Source organism: Mesoplodon densirostris, chromosome 4 (assembly GCF_025265405.1).
Source record: "Mesoplodon densirostris isolate mMesDen1 chromosome 4, mMesDen1 primary haplotype, whole genome shotgun sequence".
In the NCBI taxonomy this organism is placed as follows: domain Eukaryota; kingdom Metazoa; phylum Chordata; class Mammalia; order Artiodactyla; family Ziphiidae; genus Mesoplodon; species Mesoplodon densirostris.
This window is the reverse complement of record NC_082664.1, coordinates 22976008-22993959: the sequence shown is the minus strand read 5'-3', so window position 1 is coordinate 22993959 and position 17952 is coordinate 22976008. Positions and strand designations below refer to the sequence as shown.

General features: G+C 37.9%; 1 protein-coding gene across 1 annotated transcript in view; it reads right to left on the bottom strand.

Moving 5' to 3' along the window:
* Positions 1-4237: 4237 nt before the first annotated feature.
* The window catches only part of SEL1L (SEL1L adaptor subunit of SYVN1 ubiquitin ligase), a 57394-nt gene continuing 43679 nt past the window's right edge, over positions 4238-17952 (bottom strand). The window contains exons 17-21 of the mRNA XM_060095749.1: positions 17104-17269; positions 16503-16577; positions 15240-15412; positions 11483-11611; positions 4238-8435 (exon numbers count right to left, since the gene is read on the bottom strand). Coding sequence (XP_059951732.1) covers positions 8226-8435; positions 11483-11611; positions 15240-15412; positions 16503-16577; positions 17104-17269 — 753 coding nt within the window. The 3' untranslated portion in view covers positions 4238-8225. The remainder of the gene's footprint in view (positions 8436-11482; positions 11612-15239; positions 15413-16502; positions 16578-17103; positions 17270-17952) is intronic.

Genomic DNA, 17952 nt, shown 5'->3' with positions numbered 1-17952 from the left:
CCTTGGAGTACTAAAATGGTTCAGGGAATTCCCTGGCAGTCCAGTGATTAGGACTCAGCACTTTCACTGCCATGGCCCCGGGTTCAATCCCTGGTCAGAGAATTAAGATCCCACAAGCTGCGTGGCGTGGCAAAAAAAAAAAAAAAAAAAAAAAAAACCCAACAACAAAAACCTAGTTCCTATACTGGGGATCTCTAATGAACCTTAAGAGGTTTCATCTCTAAAGTTATTCTCTTTCGTTTGGGCCCTTCGAGAGGTACATACCCTTTTCTCCCTAGTTTCTCTGCCCCTATCCATTTACTACACTGAGATTTGTTAGGGAAGTATCATGCTGGAATTTCTCTCTCCCAGAAGGATAAAATAATTCTAGAACTTGATAATAGCCATCAAAGCAGCCAACCAGTGAACTCAGTGACCCTTTGACATCTCTGGACCCTTGCTCCATCTCTGACGCTACTAGACTGATTCTGGAAACACTGATAATTTGTCCCTATTGAATCAGCTACCACACTCCTTGTGGGCAAAATCTCCAACTGATATGGGCAAATTTCACAGCCCACCTCCCATCAAGATTCAAATAGATCCTTCAAAACTTCTTCCCAGAATTAATCAATATCCTATAAAGAAAGAAGCCCTTCGGGCTTCCCTGGTGGCACAGTGGTTGAGAGTCTGCCTGCCGATGCAGGGAACACGGGTTCGTGCCCTGGTCCAGGAAGATCCCACATGCCGCGGAGCGGCTAGGCCTGTGAGCCATGGCCACCTGCGCGTCTGGAGCCTGTGCTCCACAACTGGAGAGGCCACAACAGTGAGAGGCCTGCATACCACAAAAAAAAAAAAAAAGAAGCCCTTCAAGGCATAAACCCTGTAACAGAAGATTGCAAGGCTCAAGGCCTCATAATCCATTGTACTACCCCCTGTAATACTCTGCTCTCCTTCTCAAGTCTCTTCACAGGGAGACAGCCTCCACATCCTAAAGCTTTTAGCTTTAAAGGGATATAAGGTCACCAAAGAAAAATTGCAGTTTGCTCAAACCCAGGCTTGATATTTAGGGCATCTGATATTAGAACAGGAAGTACACCTAGATCCAGATGGGCTTCATGGTGACCTAAGTTTTCCAAAACCCAAAACTGAGCGCCAACTGCAAGGTTCTTGCAGGCTAGCTGGTTATTGAAAAAAAAAGTCTACTCAATTGCTTTTGGCATTTAAAACCTCCAAGGGCTGGCAAGACCTTAATGACCATCCAGTGCAAGCAGCCTCTTGATAAAATGAGCGGTTTGTCCAAGACCATCCACTCACCGTGAGGACTAGAGTCCAGTCCAGAGCTTTTCTCCCCTTGCTATGGCACCCTTCCTTTCTTCCTTTGCATTTCAGCGCCGTTCACTGGGGGCAGGACTGATCCCTAATCTCTTTTATGAAGGGATTAGGCAACTCAGGAAGGTCAATGGGAGAACCTGTAGGGAATGCAAGACCCAACTATAGGCCATGGAGGTTGTGTATAGGTCCATCCCTGTGCATCTGTCCAATTTGTTATCATGACTCTGGCACTGGAATAGTGACTCGTAATTAAAGAGCCCCTTTCATTAGTAGCAATAGGTCTACTGGGATGCAGTGTAGTGTTTCTGTAGCTAAGGCTGCGGTTTCATCCCAGTTCACAGGCCTTTCTTCTACTTCACTGCTTTAAGGTATAAATGTCCAGTTCCTAGCTTATTCACTGTGCCCGGTGAGACCTAATAGGTTCCTTCTTTGGTTTAGTGAACTTGAGTACAAAAAGCATTAGTTATGCAGTTTTAATTACTTTTAAGCCTTAAATGAGTGATGAAATATAAATACCAATTAACACATCTAAGGCTTCTTCAATTACTTTTTTCCTTGCCTTTGAAATAATAAAGGCTGTTGTTCACAGCTCCAGTGTGGACAGTTCCCTTTACAGCATTTATTTCATCTAGAGTCAAAATAGGGACTATAGGGAAACCAGTGTGCTGTTCTCACCTCTGTCCTGGCAGTAAATTTCCATGCATTGTGTAAGATGCTACCAGCCAAAGAACATTGTCCAAATAGTATGCAAAAGAAAACAGCATCTGTACAGGTTGAAGAAAATTCAAGTAAATTCTTTACTAGTACAAGGGAAACAAGACCAGCTGGATGATTCCCTCTACTTCCTCCCCCTCCTCTCTTGCACAATTGGGATTAGTTTCTATTTGTTTCAAAAAAATTTCATTTAGAACAAAAAGATTCAATTAATCAAATTTTCCTAAGGAAAAAAAAATTTAGGCAACGCATGCGTGAAGAGTGGGGAAACCCAGATGCACAAACTCTGAAACTCACAGCTGTGCTTTCACATCTTGAAATAAATGTTTCCAAGAATGGAGGCTTCCGTTGTTCACATTTAAATCTTGAATCATGTAAAACTCAGTGACAACTTCATTTTCAAAGTCAGAATCCTTGTTTAGGATACTTAAATCTCATATCTAATACTTAGAAGACTTATGAGAAACTCTTTTCAATCCTGAGAGGCTAAATGAGTTCTATTGGGAGGTAGAGAGAAGGCAAAAGGAAACCGGACTGAGCAAAACCAGAAAATATTTATATGAATGTTCTCAAGTCTATTAACTGACCATGTTCGACTCAACTTACATAAGAAAAACATCACGTGGGGCTTTTGTAAGTGGGATTTAATACACAATTCAGCATTAACACTAGGTCAGGTTTAAAATAAATTAATCCAGACTGAAAACATTTGGCCACTAGGAAAACCAGAGTTTTTGCTCAATGTTGTTCAACCTGATGGCTTTCTAAGTAGTGGTGGAAATGACATGGGAAGAAATATACAAGATCCGTTAGTGCAGAAGCATCTCCTTTTGAACTGGTAGATCCTAAAGCTCATCTTATTTTTCACTTGACTCTTCAAGTATTTGGAAAATATCCAAAAAGTAAAAAAATCTTTTTTTTTGTAGTTTCCACTACAGAAACTATTTCTAATTTTTTTACTTGCATATATTTATGTATATGTCGTGACACAGTATAAGCAAATTTCAAGGTTAGTGTAGCCAATCAAAATTAGTGTCATAAAGGTAAAAGGGAGAAGCTGTTTCTCATCAAGTTGCATCCAGTGAAGACCAAGGACTCATTTTAATGACTTGTCAGAAAGGGGCTAACTGGTAAATAGGCATCACACCCACCCAACTCCAGGTTGAATGATCAAACTGCTGATGTTATAGCTCCGATGTCCAACTTCCTCAAAACTTTTATTTTAGTCAAGGTCAAAGTCATCTTGGGTGGCTATGCTCCCAGAAGTAAAATTTGAGAACCAATTTCTCCACTTGCCACAATCTGCATCATCCAAACTTTTTCAAGGATCTGATGCTTCTAAGATGAACATTTTAGCTTGATTTCTTTTGAGTTGGCTGCTAGGAAGTTAGGGCCAGATTTATAGCCTGGTTCTAACATGCATTTTGTGTACAAAGTTCACTCCTGATTTAACACTATTTTCTCCTTTGTTTCCCCTTTACTTACTTACCCTACATAAATTTCGTCGTGTTGCACTGTTATGTAGCTCTGTAAGCCCTCCTAAAAACTTTATGGGAAAAGGCAATGCACAAACAAACTTTAGCTAAGTTTTACCATAATCAGGATAAAAGTGAATACGCATACTATATATCACAGGCTGATTCAGGTCAAAGATTTCAGAGATTTAAAAAGGGAAACATTGGGGGCTTCCCTGGTGGCACAGTGGTTGAGAGTCTGCCTGCCAATGCAGGACACATGGGTTCGAGCCCTGGTCTGGGAGGATCCCACATGCCACGGAGCGCCTGGCCCCGTGAGCCACAATTGCTGAGCCTGGGCGTCTGGAGCCTGTGCTCCGCAGCGGGAGAGGCCGCGATAGTGAGAGGCCCGCGCACCGCGATGAGGAGTGGCCCCCACTTGCCACGGCTAGAGAAAGCCCTCGCACAGAAACGAAGACCCAACACAGCCATAAATTAAATAAATAAATAAATAAATAAATAAATGGGAAACATTTCTTAGCAAATTCATATTCTGTAGGATAAAATTCAACTTACAGAAATCTGAATTTCAATAGTTAAAAGTAAATGTAAGATGGATTCAAACTTCCCCTAATGAATTCTTTCCAGAAGTTTCTGAATTTCCAAAAAGGTTCAGGAAAAAATTGAATGATTCAGGTTTTTAAAAAAGTCTGCCTGGAGAGGTGCCTGGCTATGGTATGTTATAGCATACAGGATAACCAGAGGTGGAATCTTTATTTCACAGGTTTCAAGATACAGTACAAAACGAATCTGTACATCTCTCTATTAACAGGATTTGTTTACACAATTATATTACACTTCACCAGCCTTTATACTGAATTTAATTAAATACAAAATAAATTTACAAAAAGTCTACCATGGCGTTCTTTCCAATGCCAGCTTACGGTCTTTTAAAACGTCTCCTAAATATTGATAGTGGTTATACCTTGATCGTATCAATATTATGATTTTTTTTTAAATCAAAGAGAATAGTGTCATCTTGTTATTCCAAACGGGAAAGCCGGTGCATGCGAGGTGACTCCCTGCACACAACCGAGACATCCTTTTCACGCACACATCAGGTTTTTACTTGTGCAAATAGTCACTTTAAAAATACGAATCATTTTTACTTGGAATATTTTCAATTTTCTTGAAATACCAAGTGGAAGGAGAAATATAGCTTCTTTTCGAGGACTACTACACATTTAAAAATCAGGTAGTGCCTCTGACAATAGGATATTCAGAAATTTTGTATTTTCATTTATATTTGAGAGCAATGACTGATGAAAAGTATTTTCGTGAAAATAGAAGTTTCTTTTGCTTTATTTCTTGCACAGTTGTAGTCATAATATTGTATAACATAATTAAATTCACTTTCAAAACAAACACTAGCTGTTATTGGGACAAATGTAGCCCACGTTGCTCTTCTTGGTAGGTAAAGGGACTGTTTCTCTGAAGCATTTTTTGTTTTGAAATGTGCATGTGAAATGTTAGTCCAAACCTCTGAAAAAGGTTTTTTGCAGATGTAGCTAGACAATATAATACACATGCTACACACATGAAGAGCTGTGGTCTTCATTTATAGGCTCGCATGCATACTTCCAAAACACTGGTTTGAAGAACAAACATGAGGAGCAAAGAAAGGGAGGAAAAAAAAAAGCTTATACAAAATACTTAAGTTTCCTGGAGGCAACAGCAGCTCCTTAATTAAATAAAGCAACAGATCATGGCCAGATCACCAGCAGAAGTTTCTACAACTTCCCAATGGTACAGAGATAAAATGGTTTAGCAGTAAAACTCTCACAAATTAACCTTATATGCAGAAGGGTAACACATCCTCAACAGTATTAAGATAAATGACTCACAAGTTCATCTAAATGCTAAATAATAATGAATTTTGAAAAAAAGAAACCTTTTGGTTTATTTTTCTATGCCATTGGATATTAACCAAAAATAAGATAAGCCTTACCCAGAATACAGAAACAAAAGCTCCAAAAACAAAAAGGAAAAAAAAAAAAAAAACCCAAACCCCAAACCCCAATGCTACCTTTGTTAACATAAAGCAAAACAGTCTCAAGACTCTGGAACAGTTGACTAACCAAGAAACCAAATGCACAAGAGCATAGAAGCTAAGTAGAGTACTATTGTCATCACCTTGGGAGGCAGGAAGACAGACTATAAAAGGGATTGGGAGAGAAGGGCTACCACGGAGAAACGAAGCCGTACTCTATCTGCTAGCTCTAAATTCTAACATTAAAACTCCTGAATCCTGGAGTTAGTTTAATGTCACTGACATTAACTAGCTTTAGTTACTGTCATTTTATTCAAATGGATGCCATTTGATTGGGTAGGTATTGAGCATTATTTTAGGAGAAACACCAAACCCAGTTCCTATTTGCTTAGGTATCATGTCCCTTGTACAGAATGAAAAAGGGAGAAAAGTATTTTGAGACAGTCTTTAAATGAAGCCATAGGAACGAAGTTATTTTAAATTTACCATTCAAATTTCCAGTAGCAAATGACCCAGGGTAAAACAGGAGGTGGACAAAAGCCAAGAAAAAGATCTATTTGGGAGATTAATAAAAAGGACATGCCTAGTGGTACACTAACGGGAAGTTATTGCCTGGAGAACAAGACCACACTTTCCCATCTGCCTCTGGGTAGTGCACACTGCTTTAAGAAATGTTTTTTCAAAGTACTAGAAGGAAGTAAAGATAGAGATAAGAATGCTGCTAAAGGAAAAATTAGGTGGATGGTAGAAAAACATGGAAGTTTAGTTGTTCAAGTTTTAAATAAATTAAAACAGTTCCTTCGAAATGAAGCGTGGCTGCTACTGTGGATCATACTTATTTTGAAGGTTGGGGGAGAACAGGCAGGGGTGAAGACACCAACGTACTGTACCGACTGTACTCAAATCTCTAATGTAAGAGATCAAACAAGTCTTAATATTTACATGAGCTGCCCAAAGCAACATTACACTTCTGAGGGTAAAATTTCTTACCTTTCAGATCTGCGTTTATACATATGGTTCTCGCTGTCACCACCTCTTCCTATTTAGAAGCAATTACCTAGGAGGAAAGTTTGCTTACCAGGTTTCTCATAATACTCTAAACACCAAAAAAGAACACTACTTCACATTTAGAGCCTTCATGTTCATTACAGACTAATTCACTCTAGTTCTAAATACAATCTCTACTTCAAAAACCAAAGTCTTACAACTCTTCAAGTTTTCTGGCAGATAAGGGGTTATGGAAAAAGAGTATAAAGATTAATATAAACAGATGAGGTCAGCAGGCACAGAAAGCCTGCTCACACACTAAGAGAGCCTCACACCAGATACAGGCTGGTGAATGCTGCCATCCGACAACAAAAAGGAAGACAATTTGGTTGAAGTTTTAATTTTGTCATTTGTGGTATGTGACCTTCTCTGTTTTCTTTGTTGTTGCTGTCGTTGTTGTTTTCTGTAGTACTTAACCAGACAATTCTGAAGTGTTATAGCCTTGATTTTCCTGATGTTAACAGTGGGAGGGTGGTGAATACGAAAGCTAAGCAAGTAGTTGATCTTCTACTGTAACGTCAAACTGCAGAAATAAAAATCTCCCTGAACAGTACAAACAGGCTTTGGCTTTCCTCAACCACTGATTTTAATGCATCTCAGATTCTCTGAGTGTTAGTATTGCAATGGTAGTCACTGTATGCCATAGCTTGGCAACAATATTTCATATTTTAAAAATTCAGGAGGGTGGTCTGTTCTTTTGCAATAAGAAATGCAAAGTAAAATAAATCCTGGGAACAAATGCTTCAACTTTTGGGAAAGTGTGTCTGTGTTCTTGGTACCCCACCCAGAGTTCTTCAATATTGTTTTCTAATCTCTCCCCTTTAGTCCATCCTCTGGCTTCCAGATAAAGGCTCTGTATACTCAAAACAAGCAAGCAAATTACATTGAGTAATTTGGGGCAAGTTCACGTGTTAGCTCAAGAAGTCAGTTCACAATGTTTTCTATATATTCCATTCCGAGGAAATGAAGTTCACATAAAACTCTTTAACATGGCCTTTCAGTCTTTGAAGGAGAGAAGTATGGTGTAAAGTATGACAATCACCAACAGTAAGAAACCTCCCAACCTTGCCTTTTAACGTAACAAATATGCTGAATATGTACTTGCATGTGGCCTGGTAAAAGTTCCTCGGTTATCGCAGCTCTGAAACACTTTGAAGATTTTTTTTTTAACTTAAAAGGCAAGTTCTATTTTCAGACTTTCAAACATGTTAAGGTTAATTTTGCAACTAACTGGGTTTTCCTTTTTACATCGATCAGTTTTTAGTGTCGACGCATGAGACCTTAGAGATGGTTGACAGAACTTATGCACATTGAAAGAATGACCAAAAGGACCCAAGAAAGACAGCTGGACAGAGCAGACATTACCTTGAGTGTCTCACATGTTTCCAGGAAAAAAAAAGTGGGGGCAGGGGAGCCACTGAGAGTTGTTATTCCATACGGCACTGAAACGGACATTCAACTCAGTTTAGGTAAGAGTTACTTATCCCTGAAAATAAAGGCATCAGATTCTAAGCAGCTTTAGGAATTCAATGCTTCCTTGTGCCTCTTCCAGGAGGTGGCCACTGATCCAAAGTCCTAAATCAAATGCAAGTGTTCTTGGTAAACGATTTCCTTGTTTGTCACTGGTCAAGGCTGGCCACCGTGGGTCACTGTGGTGGCTGCTGCTCGGGCGGCCCCTCCTGCTGTGGTGGTGCTGGCCGTGGCCCGGGAGGCCTGGGGACAGGCATGTCCTGGTGCTGTCTCTGCCTGTAAGCGATAACTGTCCCCAACAGCAATGCGATGATGGTCATGAGGTAAAGGTCCCACTCAGGTCCCAAAAGCTGGTCCATATCAAGCTGGGTGAACAGATCTCGAAGCTTAATGAGAAAAGTATAAAAATCATTATGATCATTAAAATGTAATAGAAGGAGCTAGGAAAGTTACATCAGAGATTAGAGATAAATACAGAATTTATTAAATCAATTGGCTTTAGTAACATTTTGCAATGTGTTCCAAAAAAAAAGGGTTTTACTAAACACAGAACTACCATATGACCCAGCAATTCCACTCCAGGGTATATATCCGAAAAAACAGAAACACTAATTCTAAAAGATACCATGCACCCCAATGTTCATAGCAGCATTATTCATAATTGCCAAGATGTGGAAGCAACCTAAGTGTCCATCAACAGATGAATGGATAAAGAAGACATGGTACATATATACACAATGGAACATTACTCAGCCATAAATAAGAATGAAATTTTGCCATCTGCAGCAAAATGGATGGACTTGGAGGGCATTATGTTAAGTGAAATAAGTCAGACAGAGAAAGACAAATAGTGTATGATATCACTTATATGCAGAATCTAAAAAATACAACAAACTAGTGAACATAACAAAAAAGAAGCAGGCTCAGATACAGAGAACAAACTAGTGGTCATCAATGGGGAGAGGGAAGAGGCGGAGGGGCAATATAGGGGTAGGAGACTAAGAGGTACAAACTATTAGGTACAAAATAAGCTACAAGGATGTATTATACAACAGGGGAATTATAGCCACTATTTTATAACTATAAATGGAGTATAACCTATAAAAATTGTGAATCACTACATTGTACACCCGTAACTCTATAGTATTGTATATCAACTATACTTCAATTAAAAAAATAAAACCCACCAGACTTTAACAAAGGATCCAATCTAATAAAATTAAGGACAAAACAAGACAAAAATATAAAGACAATGAGTTCAACTGAAAAAAAAGAAAGTTTTAAAAGCCTTCAACTGAAACTCAAAATGATGTCTGAGGACCAGAGCTATGGTTCCTTTCCATTAGTAACCTAATGCACTGATTTCCAACCATTTTTCACAGGAAATATTTGAAACAAACACTGGGGACAATGGAGGACCAAGGGGGAGCAGAAATCAGTATCTTGGCCTCACCTATAACCTATTTTTAGTGATGACACACTAGCTAAAAAGCTCTCTTCTAATGAAAGCAGGGCTGTTTTACTACTTCTCGCATGTAACTGAAGATGACAGGAATTCAGAAGTTTAATAGCTGAACAAATAATGCTTTTTAGTTAGGATTTAACTAAATATTTAACAACTGAAATTGAACTTAAAAGTTATTTTCTTCATCTATGATATTTTAATTGTTTTAGTGTCACTTAAGTTATTCCTGGTATTTTCTGACTGCTACTTACCCACAAAGAAAGTAAATATGGGGCATAATCCTTTATGTTTAAATAAAATTACATTTAAAAGGTCCCCATAATATAATATTTGTAGGTACAGGTGCTAAAATTTTTCTGGAAAAAAAATTATAACAAACTATTAACTGTGTTCCCTGGGGTGGGACCCGCAATAGGAGACTTTTTTTTTTTTTTTTTCTTTTTTTGCAGTACGCGGGCCTCTCACTGTTGTGGCCTCTCCCGTTGTGGAGCACAGGCTCCGGACGCACAGGCTCAGCAGCCATGGCTCACGGGCTTAGCCGCTCTGCGGCATGTGGTATCCTCCCAGACCGGGGCACGAACCCGTGTCCCCTGCATCGGCAGGTGGACTCTCAACCACTGCGCCACCAGGGAAGCCCGAGACTTTGTTTTTCTGTATTTTTTTTACTTTCTTACCATCAATACTTATTACTCTTTTTTTTTTTTTTAAAGTTGGAATATCTAGGTGGTAGGATTATGGGGCATTTTATTGTTTTCTTGAAACTTCTGTATAAAACACAACAACTTAACATGGTGTATTACATGACCAAATCCTAGACTGTAATCAGTAGTTTATTAGTAATAAAAACTGTGAGAGACAAGGGTCTGAAATAGTCCTGAGAGAAAAAGAGCAGGCGGCTACACTATTAGTTTTTCAGTTAAAGGAACAAAGATCCTTTGAGTTAATGGAGCGTACAGCATATCCTGGCTCACGCTATTGAACAATTATAAATTTGACATTACAGATGTATAAGCAATCAAGAGGACAGAGGCCAACATCTCCAGCCCTCTGGAGCCCTATACGTGGAGGACCTCAGTACATGGGCTAGGGTTGCAAAAGGGAGAAGTTGTCGAATTTCTCTTTATAGATGCTGAAGCATTTACATCGGTGTAACAAAGAGGAAAAGCCCCTTCCGGAATCTAGTGCTGAAATGGTGCATCAACTTGTTCTAAAAGATATTAACAAAAGGTTGAAACATCATCCTTTTCTGGTCTGGTGTGAATTAAAGTTAAATAGCCCTTCTTTCTGCATACATTTTAGGACTTTCAGAGTTAAATGCTGCACCAGTGAATCCATTAGGAGGAATGACAGGTACTGTAAACAAAACAGAAAACTGGAGAACCCAAGAGCACCAACACTGTGTTGGTAACTAGAGTTGGTAGTTTTGAAGAGAATGGGTAACCCACCCATCTCCTAGCAAAGTTCTACCATTAAGCATATTTAAATAATTCAAGGTATTTTTAGAAAATATAGTTCCAGTGGTATTTTTAACATGTTCCACTATCAGAAGAACCTGAAGTACAAGAGCCTGGGCAGGTTCTCCTTCTTCCCATGTCTTAAATTCTCTTTTTAAGGGGCTGGTCTGAGTCACTGCTAGGCAGTCATCTGATTTAATGTTTACTGGAATTAGTTAACTACTATTTCAAATTGCCATGGTTTAGTCTCAGTTTTCCCTAAACCAGAAAACATCTGCACCAATGAAAAATGCTTTAGCACTGGGAACCATTGTCAAATGTTACCTGGGAACTGTTAAGTGCTTCGTGGCTATACTCATCCCTCACCTGATGAGGTCCCTTCATCTGGGAAGAAGGAAAGAGACCAGACAGTTGCAGGTCCTTCCTCCCCTCCCCCAACTTTGCAAAAACGAAACTGTGTACTGAGAAGGTTACATCATTTGTATTTTAGTTAAAAGAGACATGGACCACTTACATTTGTTTCCCGTATGTACTGCAAGAAATAGACAATACCCAATTTGCAGAGTGCTAGGAAGACTGGTACTTGAGCATCTGGGCTGGCTTCCGCTGCCATGTCATAAAAACGTTTTGCAAGGTGAATATCCTATAATACGGGCAGTAAACCAAAGTTCATTTCTTGTTAAACTAAGTAAAAATAATTACTATTTATATATTAGGAAAGTTTATTTTACCTTTCAAGTTTCATTTTAAAATTTCCCTTACCTAAAGAAAAAACCCCAAGCTTTAATTAGGTAAAATTTGTTTAATTATCTAACTGCTTAATTTTGAAAAACTTAGTTGAAAAATTTTAAAGTTAACTTGTGTTCCCCTGATCTGACATCCCACTTGCTGCGCAGATACGGTGGACACAGCTATATACCTATGCATAACACTGCTAACCTGGAGACTTCCAGGGGTGACCTGTAAGTCTCAAGTTAATATTTTCCTACTTATAACCAGTCAGTGTAAGCAATTCCTGGTTTCAGTCTGCAACAGTGATCTTCAAACTGGGGTAGACATACTCAAAGTTTTCCAAGGGGTGCATGCATGGACAGTGTTAAGGGACTTGCATCCTGTGTTCTCCTGTCTTAGATGTATTTCTATAAAGGGCGAAACAAGTCTTTACTAATTTTGGCCCAGGTTGGCGTGCTCTGCATTCAGATAAGTGGTGGAATGGGATGGTGGGAGGTGCAAAATTCTCACTTAACAACCGCACTTCTCCCAGCCCCTGACTACTGTCAAAGAATACCAAACTCATAGGTAAGAAGTCCATGAGACATGGGAAAGAAAGGCTAAACATCAAGACTGACTTTTTCTACATATTTAAATATAAGCAGTTACTTTCAGCTATTCTCTATACTTGTCCCTAAGGTGAATCTTTTTAGTTAAAAAGAAGAGCACCTTCAGATAAAAGTAACAGTATGGTCAGTGTCTTTGACTTTTTAAAAAATGTAATAAATTTTATTTGTAGTAAGATTTCAGAAGACTGCCCTGCATCTCTCTCATCCTCGAGCACATACACATACTGATATCTACACTGTTATATTTAGGATATTGAGCCAAAGACAGACTCATGAAAATGGAAAAGTATATTTTTCAAGATCATGCATCAAACTTTATGTGATCCGCAGACTCTGTGTGGATGATTCAATAGGGTAATTAAATCTTATCTATCAATCAAATCCTGAATTATTTATTCCAATTATAACCAATCCCCAACTTGTTTAATACTTAATATTTTTCTATCTATACTGGATGCTGGACTGATTAGCTTTTAGAGTATGAGTATCTCTTTTATTTTAAAAAACAGAAAACAAATAAGAAAAGGTGATCATAATATCTTATAAAAACTAATGAAATTATTGATTTTTATACATGATTAATTATTCTTAAAAGCTGAATCCCAGGGTTCCCTCCCCTAATGCTAATCAAAGGAATTCTATCCCTTTTATCATAGTCTTTATTCATAAGACTTTGTATAAGCTTTACATTACAAATTAAATTATGATGAGAAAAGCACACTGATTAATTTTCTTGTTTTACAGCCTATTATAAAAACAGACTGTTATATTACTTCAATTGATTGTCTTTAGCAAATTATTACTAAGCATATAAAAGCCATAACTTATGGGTAATCTTTACATTAGGCATCAAACCCATATTACTTTTATTTGAATTAACAAAGTCAGACTTTCTGATAGAAACTAAGTCTGATTTGGCTGACTGATCTGACAATGCAGGGAGGCTTCAACAACTATGTTACATGGCAGAGATTGTCTATGAACTGAACGCACTCAGCCTGCAGCTCCAGATTCTTGATAAAACTATATTCAAGTATCTAATATTAATATAAATGTAAAATATCAAAACTTACATATTGGAATTAAAATACTCAAGTGTCATAAAATAAAAAAGCACTTTGACAAAAAACAGTGCATTAACAAAATGAAATGAACAACCTTCTAGATTTAAAAGCACATAAGGTCACAAAGTGTCTCTAAGTGACTGAATGAGCGAGGAGTGTCATTAGCTATTGGTAAGCCTTGGGAAAGCCTTTTAGACATTACTCCCAGAAACTGAGAAAGTATGAGTCCAATGATCAGGGGACACCTTCTTCTGCAAGTCTCTAGTTTCCAAATCTTTGCTTTCAACAGAACTGAAGAGAGGCTTAACCAAGTTATCAAGTGACAGATCATTAGAAATAATTTTAATGACAGATCAGTCTGATTTTTGGCATATGTTATGGACTAAATGTTTATGTCTCCCCAAAGCTCATATGTGAAACCCTACTCCCTAATGTGATGGTATGAGGAAGTGAGGCCTTTGAGAGGGAATTAGGATTGGATGAGGTCACAAGGGTAGAGCTCTCATGAACGGAGTTAGTGTCCTTATCAGAATCCCTAAAGGGCTTGCTGCTTCTCTCTCGCTTTTTTCCTCTTGAGAGGACACAGAGAGAAGAGGGCCTTCACCAGACACCAAATCTGCTGGCACCTTGATCTTCAACTTCCCAGTCTCCAGAACTGTGAGAAACAAATGTCTGTTGTTCAAGCCACTGTGCTATAGTATTGTCACAGCAGCCCAAACTACCAAGACAGCATATATAACTCTGGAGCAGTTTAAAGAATGAAGTGACCTTGCTGTAATAAAGTTCTTCCCATTCCCCTATACTTATTTATGTGAACAAGGTTCCAGTCATATATTTATAAAATGAAAACAAGAATTAATGGTAAACCTGTTCCATGATACTTAGGCTAATTTTTAAAAATGCTCTATTCGACTCATTAAAAGATACATTTTCAATAATGACCACAAAAAGTAAAATTTTATCAAATTTTACAATATCATGAGGTTGATGAGAACAATAGTCTATTAATAACTGACCAACTATGGCTAATAATATCTCGAGAATTTTTTTTAATACTTAAGAGCCTGTCATCACAGGAAATAAAATTCAAATTTGAATTTATACACTTTTTTGTTTCAGATAAGCATGATCCGTGATCAGTACATTACACTGGTATACAATTCTGTGGGAATAATGGACTGAAATATAAATTCAGGGAGAAAAGGAAAAGATACTATTTTCATTTAATGCATTTGCTGTGTATTTTTAAAAAATGAATAATGGGGTTATCAACTTATTTTGGTATTTCGAGTAATTTAGTCATTTTATTTATAAAAATGTTAGTGGTTAAAATAGCTAGGACTTAGACCCTTTGAAACTTATGATGAGATATTTTAAATGTCAAATTAAAAATGTGCAAGAGGATACACAGTTTTTCAAAATTATTTTAAGGGTACACAGGCAAAAGCTGAAGACCGTGGGTCTAAAGAATGTTAGACTTCATTAGGAAGGTAAAAGAATGAAGATAAGTTCATCAGTAGCAAACATTAAATTCATTTCAAAATAATCTAGAAATGATAGAATTTGGCTGTTGATGGACAGTTTCTCAAACAGCAGTTATCAACAGAGGCAGCACTGCTTTTCCGATTTCATGAGTCTGTCTTTGGCTCAATTTCCTAAACACAACAGTGCAGATATCAGTATGTGTGTGTGCTCGAGGATGAGAGAGATGCAGGGCAGTCTTCTGAAATATTACAAAACTGTCTCTTAACTTAGCCCCTAAAATCTGAGCACATTCTAAAGCAAATCTATTTCCTATAAAAATGAAGATGCTTCCCCCCAAATCACAATTACATTATTCATACATTTGTTTCAAAGTCACACTCACCTGTTTAATGCCTAGTCCTTTCTCATGCATATATCCCAGGTTAAACATAGCTTGTGCACTGTGCTGCTGCTCAGATGCTAGGCGATAATGAATAAACGCCGTCTCATAATCTACGTCAGTGCCAAATCCATAGAAATGGTAGTCTCCAAGCTTAATTCTAGCCACAGTATAGCCTGAAACAAAAGGTAAATGCAAAACTGCCAATAAATAAGGTGTGTTGAAAACAGACCAAACTCTTATTTCTCCTCCTGCTAACATGTTTATATAAAATAAATGTTAATTTGTAACACACAAACTTTATAACAAATTCTTCAGCCACCATAGAAATTCAGTAAAAATTTAACTAGAAGCGTTGCTCTTCTGAAGAAGGCTTTTGTAATAGTCAGGGAGACGTAAAACAAAGTGGGTGTAATCTCTATTTCACTAATAATACTCCTCAGATGATCACTCTACTCTGTCATTTAACATTTTAAAATAATTCAACTGGGGCTTCCCTGGTGGCGCAGTGGTTAGGAGTCCGCCTGCCAGTGCAGAGGACATGGGTTTTGATCCCTGGTCTGGGAAGATCCCACATGCCGTGGAGCAACTAAGCCCGTGCGTCACAACTACTGAAGCCTGCATGCCTAGAGCCCACGAACCACAAGAGAAGACACCACAATGAGAAGCCCGTGCACAGCAAAGATGAGAAGCCCCTGCTCACAGCAACTAGAGAAAGCCCACACGCAGTAACAAAGACCCAAGGCAGCCAAAAATAAATAAATAAATAAAATAAATTTATTAAAAAAATAATAAAATAAAATAACTCAACTGGACCATTGTTTAGGGTTAGAGAAAGGGACAGGGAGACGAGGTTGAGAGTAGTATGTGTGAGAAAGAACTATTCAAATAAAAAGGAGTGGGGAAAGGCTGAAATCTTAGGTTTTACACCTATAGTCTATTGCTCATTCTATTCAGTTCTCATTTAGTACAACATACTAGCCTCCAACTAAAAACCAAAGAGTAAAGCATAGCATGATATAAACGTCCAGTACAATAAAGACCTTGAAGTTCAACTTAGAAACCCTGGGACTGGAACTTCCGTTTTAAGAATGAATACCAATCATGAATGCAAACAAGTTAAGCTATAGTTAGTATCTCTGCTTAATTTTAAAGTGGTGAATGACATGATTTAATCTTTATGTGAGATTAAAAACAAACAAACAAAAAACAATAAAGAAAGGCCCCTGGGTGAAATTCTTATCCTAGAATTAACCAACCACTCACCTTGTGAGGCGGCCCGGTTCCAGTGTAGCAAAGCTCTGGGATAAGTTTCATTCTCACCTATGATGGTTGCTTCTCCTACAAGGAAAGTTGAAATACAAATCAGGTGTTTAAGGAAAGGCCCTAGACTTTTAGGCTTTATCTGCAAACCAGGGTGGATACATGGAGCATAATTTAAATAAGAACTGGGATATAACAAATATTAAATGAAAAAACTATTGACATTAAACAAGTATGGGAATAAAATACTGAGTTCAAAGGAATCATTGGATTCAAGGCAACATTACTTCCTGAGACACATTTTCACCACAGAACTAATAACGAGACTACTGAAACACTAGATCTACATACCACTGGAAAAACAATGTTTCTGCATCTGCTGTAGTTTGAAAAATGTATTTACTGAAAGCAGTTAATTTTTTGATGGACGTCAAATCCATTTTTATCGTCAACTGTATAAAACTAACTTTGATGGCTTAGAGATCTGAGGTAAAATAACTTGAGCATGTGTGCTGTTATGTTCTAGTTATAATAATAAAGAAGTATCTTTGTGGCTTTCCTTTTTAAACAGGTTAACCCAAGGCAGGACTAAAATGAACCTTACTCTGATCGAGAATGAAGGCTGCGTTGCTTTGTGCCACTTCATAGCCTTGCTCTGCCAGCAGGAGGTACTGGATCACTGCGGCATTGTAGTCACCATCTTTATAGCTGTTATAGGCAGTCATGAGCCTCTCAGACCACCGGCCCCGTTCACATACATTCTTAAACAACTATGAACACAGGAAAAATAAATCAATACAAAATTAAGAAAGATATGTTGGAAAATCATTTTTGTACTTTGGCTATAAGCACTTGTTAAGCTTGCTCTCTCAATCTCTGGCAGTTTTACTAAGTATATATATAAAAGTCTGGGATATTTATTTGAAGCTTTCACCTAGTCTTTAGAACAGGTTTATAAAAGTAATAGCAAACAATTATATACCATTTACTCTGGCCAGGCACTATCCCAGTGATTTATGTATAGTATGTATATTGACTCACTTACTCCTCCCATGAGGGACCACTCTCTTATGAGGTAAGTCCTAGTAACAAACAGCTCCATTTTACAAGAGAGGAAACTGAAGCAGAGAGTGGTTTAGAAACTTTGCTAAGCATTTAACAATGTCCCTCTAAAGTGCCAATTACGAGAAAGCTAACAACGTTCATTTAACATACACTTTTTGATGCTGACTATGTCTCAGATACTGTCTTAGGTGTTAGAGAGACTGTAGACAATAGTATCTGCCCTTATAAACGCTGATTCCAGGAGGGAGAGACAAATGGAATAAGTGTGACTCTAACACACAGACCCTCAGAGCCTTCTTTCAGTATACCAGTGCTAGTTGGCTAAGTCTGTTTCTACTCTAGAAGAAATCATGCAAAGAAAACCAGAATTAAAACAGTAGGACTGGGT